Source organism: Echinops telfairi, unplaced genomic scaffold, assembly GCF_000313985.2.
Source record: "Echinops telfairi isolate 266 unplaced genomic scaffold, ASM31398v2 ScPeMD7_60;HRSCAF=208, whole genome shotgun sequence".
Taxonomy (NCBI): Eukaryota; Metazoa; Chordata; class Mammalia; order Afrosoricida; family Tenrecidae; genus Echinops; species Echinops telfairi.
In genome coordinates this window covers 43,182,958-43,190,871 of record NW_022103958.1, presented here as the reverse complement: position 1 = coordinate 43,190,871, position 7,914 = coordinate 43,182,958, and the positions used below count along the sequence as shown (strand labels likewise).

At 45.1% G+C, this 7,914-nt stretch overlaps 1 protein-coding gene across 1 annotated transcript in view; it reads right to left on the bottom strand.

The window, feature by feature from the left end:
* Nucleotides 1-7,914, bottom strand: part of NRIP3 (nuclear receptor interacting protein 3) — a 17,347-nt gene extending 9,433 nt beyond the window's left edge. Inside the window, exon 1 of the mRNA XM_004716387.2 lies at nucleotides 7,682-7,914. Coding sequence (XP_004716444.1) covers nucleotides 7,682-7,855 — 174 coding nt within the window. The 5' untranslated portion in view covers nucleotides 7,856-7,914. The remainder of the gene's footprint in view (nucleotides 1-7,681) is intronic.

Below are 7,914 nucleotides of genomic sequence, written 5' to 3'. Positions count from 1 at the left end.
CCTAATGTTGGGGGTTTAAGTGGAGAGAAAATGTTTTGAGAATGATGTACAAATGCGCTTTACACAATTGATGTGTGTATGGATTGTGATAACAGTTGTATGAGCCCCTAATAAAATGATTTAAAAAATAAAAAATAAAAAAAGATGACTGAGAAAAAAACAAAACAAAATAAAACAAAACAAAACAAAAAGACAATGAATTTGAATTATGGTTTTGGCAAGGAATATTGAATATACTGAACATGCATAAATCTGTCTTAAAGAGGACAGTCAGAATGCACTTTAGAAGCAAGTCTGGTGACTTTCTCTTATTTACGTGGGATGTGCTACTGGGAGGTCAGTTCTCTAGAGGACATCATATTTGGTAAAGGGTCAACAGAAAGATGACCCCCATAGGATGGACTTCCACTGTGGCTGAAGAATGTGAGAAGGGCACAGGACTGGGCTGTTTCCTTCTGCTGTGCTGACCATCAGCACCTCACAATGCCAGATTATGGATAAACAGATTAGTATGTATTCTTTTTCACCTGCCCTGTTTTCTGCACTCCAAAACATCGAAATCTGCAGTATAAATGTACCTCAATTTGACTAATTCCCTACTAATGGCCATTTAGGATTGATTGCACAATTCTCCCATTAGCAACATTGCAATAAACTCAACACGCTATCTTTATTTTTTTTAATGCTATCTTTCTGAAATTCTCCTCCACTAGTTTCCAAAACCATATCTGTCTATTCCACACCTTTCTTTTACTGGTTTCTTGTTCTTTGATCATTTCTTCAGCTTCAGAATTTCCCATTGCTCTCTCCTCAATCCTTTACTCACTCTACACATTCTCCAAGCATTGTTCTCCACTTTCACTAAACTGATGTCTACCTTTATCACTCTGTCTCAGAGCCCGATCCCTCCTTGAGTTTTAGACCCAGAGATCCAGCTGCCTATCTGAACTTGTTCTCTCCATTTAGACTCTCCGCAGGCACTTCACACTGGTCTTTCATGGTCTCCCTTACTCTCCACCTTGGTGTGTAACATCCTGTCTCTTCAAATCCCACTGGTATTTTCCTTTCCATTCCTACAGAGGTCCCCTTGCCCACTTTATCCACACAAAAGCCCCCATTTAATATTTAAGATCTTCCACAAACTATTACTTACCCTCCTCCCATATCTCACTTTATTTCTCCATAAAAGCGTTCTACTTCAGGCTTCTAAGCATCACTTTTCTCTAGTCTCACTTTCCTTTTCAGTGATAAAAATGGTTTGAGTTTCAACATCCTGTTCTAGTTAACATTCTGGGTTATTTCCTTTCCACTACTCTCACACCCACTCTTGATTCTTCTTTCCCTTCCCTCTCGGCCCACGTATCACTGCTACTTCCTTCAAAACATATCTTGAATCAATATACTTCTCCCTATCTTTCCTAATTCCAGTATCATCTAAAAAAAACACATCATTTCTTATCTGATTTACACCAGCACTAATTTGCCTTTTGCCTCTTCTTCCTTCCCAATCTATCCTCTACAGAGCAATCAGAATCAGGTCATACACTCCCTTACTCAAAACTTTTCAATGGCTTCTCATGGTTCTTCGAATACAATGTGAACTCCTTCGTATGGTCTAAATTGACTGTCTATGTCTGATGTCCCATAGTTGAGTAGCTGAGACAGAGATTTGCCTGTAAAGCTGAAAACAAAAGTCTGTCAATCCCTAGCTTAGAGTTAGTGGTTCAAAGAATATGCTTTGTAGTCAGGGTGGGGTTCAAATTAAGTACCTCACAGTGCTCTTGTGAGATTCAATGAGATGTCATTGCCAGCTGCAGAGTGGTATCTCAAACAACAGTCACTATATGCAGAGGAAAGGAGCTCTGGTGGCACTGTGGTTAATCACTGGGCCACTAACTGGAAGGTCAGTAGTTCAAATCCACTAGCTACTCCATGGGGGAAAATGAGGTGGTTTGCCCCTGTAAAGATTGGAAGTCTTGGAAACTCTAGGAGCACTTCTGTTCTGTCCAGCAGGGTTGCTGTGAGGCAGAATCAACTCAGAGGCAGTGGATTACATTGTGTACTATATAGTCATATGTGTTTTAGATTCTCATGCATAGCCTCAAATAAAATAGAAGCCTGATATTATTCACTTTTATTACCTTAAGAGATCCTAAAATCATTTAACTCCATTTTAGTCCTTAAATACTGTCTATATAAAACATGGATTCCTGAGCCGCTTACCTCAAGCACAGTATACATATCTCCACCTCTGGTCTTGGAAACTAGAAGGGCACTCAGATGTGCCTTCTCTTCTTTGCTTACTGGCTATATCCCCCATAGGAATACATACAAACTGTCCTGGGGTTTGCAGTTACTTAAAAGCATATGGGAAATCTACTAGGGCAGACTGTCACACTGCCCCAAGCCTTCTGTGTTCTGTCCCTTTGCCTGTGCCTCGTGATCCAACAGACATGTCATTACAACGGGAACAGCCTTATTCGTGATGGTTGCCTACTTTGTCTGAGAGGGTGGTTTCTCACTGCCAATGGCAGGCTGCAGTTTTGGAAAAAATTACTTCACACCTGGATGGAGAACTGAACCACCTAACTGTTAAGGACTTCTTACTCGGAAGTTCTACAGAGCACACTGTGGAGGGCACTTCCTTTCTATATTCTGGTTGGCTGGCTCCTCAGGGAATGATGAAACTATCCTCAGATGTTGTTCTCCATCTCTATTGTCACACCAGGTAATCACTTCTTGCACTGAACCCCTCAAGTGCATACTGGCTGTTACATCCTAACAACCTATGTGTTGTTGGACAAGAGAACTTTACAATAGAGGTACAGCAGCAGCAGGGCCTGACTGAAATGGAAGATTTCCAGAGCCGTGATTGCAATGGTAAGCCTGATTTGTACACCAGTTGAGTTCTTACGCTTGTGGCATCATGCATGTCTAATCTATCCGGCACCATCACCGATGCTGCTCTAAATGACAAAGGTTAGGATCAGGCATATCAGACAATCAGAGTATAGGGTTTCATGATTAGTGGGTTTTACCGTTTCCTACTGTTCTTCCTCATCTTCACTCCTAATTCTAGTCAGTTTTGCTAAGCACTTGGCTATAAGCAAAATCAACTACAGATAGGAAAGCAAAGCTCCTCTCTCTGCTGCTGGAGAGCTAAGTGTCTGACCTGACATAGGTGGGTCATTCCATCATATAGCAAAGACAGTAGACTATCATGTTACATGGCTGTTCAAAAAAAAATTTTTAAGTCCTTGGCACAAGAAGAATGTTTATGAACATAGGCAGATTCTTCCAGTTGTTTTACAGTCAATGAGACATTACTCACTGCTACCTTTGGGTTTAGCTCTTTTCCCCAACACTCTCTTACGGTTTGGGTGAAGGTTTACAGAGTAAATTAGCTTCTCAGTCAACAATTCATACATTTTCGTTTCATGACAATAGCTGCAATCCCCTCAACGAAACAGCACTCTTCCTACGTCCTCCCGGGGTTCTTGGTCCCCATGACCCATCTTTCCTGCCCGCCGACCTTTTGAACTTTGTTTTTGTGCATGTGTCTGCTTTGGTCTCATATAGTTTATCATTCTGAGAAGCACTTTCTTCATGGGTGCTACTGTTTACTTTCTAAATCTGTTCTCTGGCTGCTGGTCATCTCTGGGAATAGATTTAGTTCCAGGTTTGACAGGCATCTCAGGGCTATGGTCTTGGTGGTTCCACCAGTCATCTTGTCTTTTTATGAATTTGATTTTTCGTTCTACATGTCCCCCTACTCTGGCAGAACCTTCTATCATGATCCCGATCATAGTACTGGTATTTGGTAGTAATAGCCAGTCCCACCTAGTTCTGGCTACGGGTAGTGGAGGCTGTGGTTTGTCTGATCTGTTAGTCCTTTGGACGACTTATTTTCCTGAGTCTTTAGTTTTCTTCCTTCTTCTTGGTGCCACATGGGAAGAGACCAATCATTCCTCTTGGATGGCCTCTTGCAAGCGTTTAAGACCCAGTCACCACTCATCAAAGTAGGATGTAGAACATTGTCTTTATGGACAACTAATTAGCATTATCTTATGCTACTTGACCGAGATTTGCTGGGAAATTATGGTCCCAAACCCTCAAGCTCAGTGACTCAGTCCCTCAAGTATTTTGTTATGGCTAAAAAGTGTGCATAACTTTGCCCCCTTTATGCTTGAACATATGTGCAGCAATACCAAAGTACATGTTGAAATATTCCCTGCTAAACCTATATATGCTCATGTGTATACTCCCCTTGCCTTCCCTCACCCGTTCAGCTTACATATCTACCTGTTCATGTGTAAATTATTGTTGTTATTACTGCTCTCAATAGTACATAATAGTATTTACCTTTGTTGCCTTTTCCTCTTGGGCTCCTCCCAGTATCTCTTTCTACCTTGGTCATACTTTGCTGATCTGACCCTTATTGTACATTGCTTTCCAGGTCACCCAAATTAATTACGACACATCTCATCCTCTCCCTCCCATCCCTGGTAACCACCAAAGAATGGGTCTTTCTGTGAGTAAACCTCCTCTTGGTTTTTTTAAATAATAGTGGTCTCATACAATATTTGTCCTTTTGTGATTCACTTATTTCACTCAGCATACATTTCCTGCAGATATGACCGTGTGAGAGATTTTGGGGGTTTAATTCTTAATCTAATATAGAATAAGCAACACGAGATGAAAAAATAAAGTAAAAGGGCCCAACCCAAGAAATAAGATTTATATTCCACAACAGGCTTGATGGCAGCCAAATGCACACAAAATTAGAAAAGGGCAAAAGTACTTCTATGGAGCCAAGAGAACAAGACCACCTTTGATTGCCCACGGGAGCTGTTTGCCAGTCCACCAAGTGTTGGAATGCTGTCAGAAACACACGGGAAGGGATAATTCAGAACACCCAGCAGTTAAATTTGAATTGAGGTCACCAGTATGAGCAAAAGCAACACAAACCTGAGTCAGTGAAAATTCATTGTTCTTTGTCCTGTTCCCACCCCCACCCCACCCCACCCCATGTCCTCTGATCTATCTTCCTTCTATTGAATTTATATTATAACCCTCTTCACACACGCACGGTTCTGTCCGTTTTGGCATCAGCTGGTCTACAGAGCATATGCGGGGCCTCAAAACGTTCCATTATTATTCATTCCCTTTACACACACACACACACACACACACAATGGAAGCTCCTTCCTATGCCTACAGAAAGTGGTAAGCGTGTGCTTCCATAGGTTATTCCTAAGATTGTACCAAATCAGCCACATCAGTTCCAAGAGAGCTAAGCACGCTGCCCTACCCAGCAGTCACAGCTCTGCTAGCGTACCCGTCTGCCTTGGCTTCTGTGACCTGGTTGTGGCTCTTCTGCGCAATCACTTGCACATTAAAGGTGTGAGAACAGTGGTAATGAGGGAGAGAAAGTGAGAACTATGGCTCAGGGCCTCACAGTCAACTGCTATGTGTCACAGCCATGGTAATGCCTGCTTCTTAAGGATGCCTGCTCCTTGCAGCCTACTGTCTATGGTCTTGGTTGGCTCCAGTGAAGCTGACAAGAGTCAGAAAAGCAGGTAGAACTCCTAGGATGAAGAAGCATAAGGATCCCTCTCTTAAGGGCAGGGGAACTCCTTGAGAGCCCAGGACAACCAGTGTGCCTCAGATTTTATATCTAATGTGGAGGGAAGAAAACAATTCCACATTTCCATTCTCCTAATATGTCCTTGTGTATTAGTTTGTGGGGTTTCCAGGGACTAGGATTATTTTGGCCTAAAAGGTAAAAGACTTGGACATGACGTTTAAAATGAATTTTGAGTACTTTAAAGTGTAAGAGGGAAGAGGTAGGCAGGAGACGGAGGAGGAGGGAGGGACAGATGAAAGGAAGGAGGGAAGGAGAGGGTTTTGAGACAGAATGAATGAGATATCTTTTCTAGAAATATATTTCAGTCTCTGACTACTCTGGGCTAGTATGTGTCATTTTGACTACCTTATGGCTTGTGCATAAAAAATAAATTTAAAACAGAGTAAGATAACTGGAGTAGACATCCCTTGCACCTAAGTAATTAAAAATGATTATCACACTGGGGGCAGGGCACACTTGACGCTTGTATATGGGGGAGCCCTTCCTTCCCTTCCTTCCTTTTTAAGAAAGTAGATGCTAAAATTCTGCCCTCTATAATCATTCTAGGGCTAAAAATGGCTATTTCAGTGACTCGGGCTGGCCAAACTCTCCTAATTATACATTCTAAATATCTGTATGTATGTTAGATGCAGGAACCTGGTGGTGTAGTGGTTACCCATTGGGCTGTATTCCACATGGTCGGCAGCTCAAAACCACCAGCAGCTCTGCAGGAGAAAGACTGGGCTTTCTACTCTCTTAAACAGTTACAGTCTCAGAAACCTACAGGGAGTTGCTGTGAGTCTGCTTTGACCCAGTGGCCACGAGTTTAGGTTTTCCGTTTATATATTAGGCATTGGGCTGCTAACAACAAAGTCCCGGCTCAAACTCACCAGCTATTCTGTGAGAGAAAGATGCTGCTGTCTGCTCCCACAGAGTTACACCCTCAGAAACGCTATATAGGGTTTGCTATGAGACCCAATCGACAAAATGGCAGTGGGTTGGTTAATAGGAATTTTCTATGTATCTGAAGAATTACATAGGGTATGGACTTCGACTGTAAAATAAATTCCACTACTGTTTCATCAATTACTGCCCAGACGAAGTTCGAAGTAAATGGTAAAGGTGGCCCTGCATCACAACAGTGACCGAGGGCAGATCGAGCTCTTTCCACTGGTTAGTCTAACCGTCCATCCTCATCTATACAGTCCATCCTCATCCATACAGGGCAGCGTGGTCTTTGGGCACAGACTTTTGGTCCCCGGATTTCTGCTGCAAACCACGAAGAATGTCCCCATTACACTCTTGCTAGAACAAAGCCTGTGCCAGCCTCGGGGCCACCCAGGAGCTCAGCAGTGAGCCGGAGCAGCCCAGCAGCCCAGCTTCCACCAGAGACCACTCCTGGGCCAGGAAGGAAAGAGAAAGAATGATGAAGAAGCCTTTGGGGTTCAGGAAACCTTCACAGTCTACCCCTTTTCTCCCTCCTCACCCAGGATGGAAGGACAAAGGGAGATGGGACCAAAAGCAACCTGGGAGAGCAAATCTTTCCAGAGGGTAAATATATTCAACGGAAGAAACCTGCACATACACGCACCCCACCTCCCCACCCCTTTCCACTGCCACCTTCGCACACCCACAAGAGTCACCTCTGTCTGGGTCATCGGACCTGCAAGCAGTGGGGGTGGGGGGTGGGGTGTTGTCACCGGCTCTGCAAGAGGCTCAAGCCCTAGGCCACCAAATTCCAAATTCGCCTTTAATGATGGGGGAGAAAAGGCGAGCTGGGAGCCAGAGGTCAGGGCAGGGTCTCCTCCTCCTCCTGGAGGAAAGGGAGCCGAAGAGAAGAGGCGGAAAGGACAGAGCACGTAGGGACGCGCAGACGGCGTCCAGGGGGTGAGCGCAGCAGGGTGCGCCGGACCCTGGGTCCATGGCCGCGCAGCAGCAAGGCGGCTGGCAGCGGGTCGGCCACCCGCGCAGTGACTCAGTGAAAGTGGCCAAGGACGAGCCCGGGGAGAACCCCACCGCACGGGCGCAGGCGACGCCGCAGCCGCGGGGGCTCACCGTGTCCTTGGACGAGCCCAGCTTCTTGAGGCCGTCCAGGGGCAGCAGGTCGGCCGAGTCCTTGTGGATGAACTGCACCGCCTGCTTCATTCGGCGCTGCTGCCGCAGCGCCGCCGCCTCCCGCATGTCGGTCTCCTTGCGGCCGCCCTCGGTGAGGAGCCCTGAGTAAAACATGGCTGAGGCGCCGGCGGCCCGGTGGCCCGAGGGTTCCCCGCTGCCCGGCTGCCCCGCAG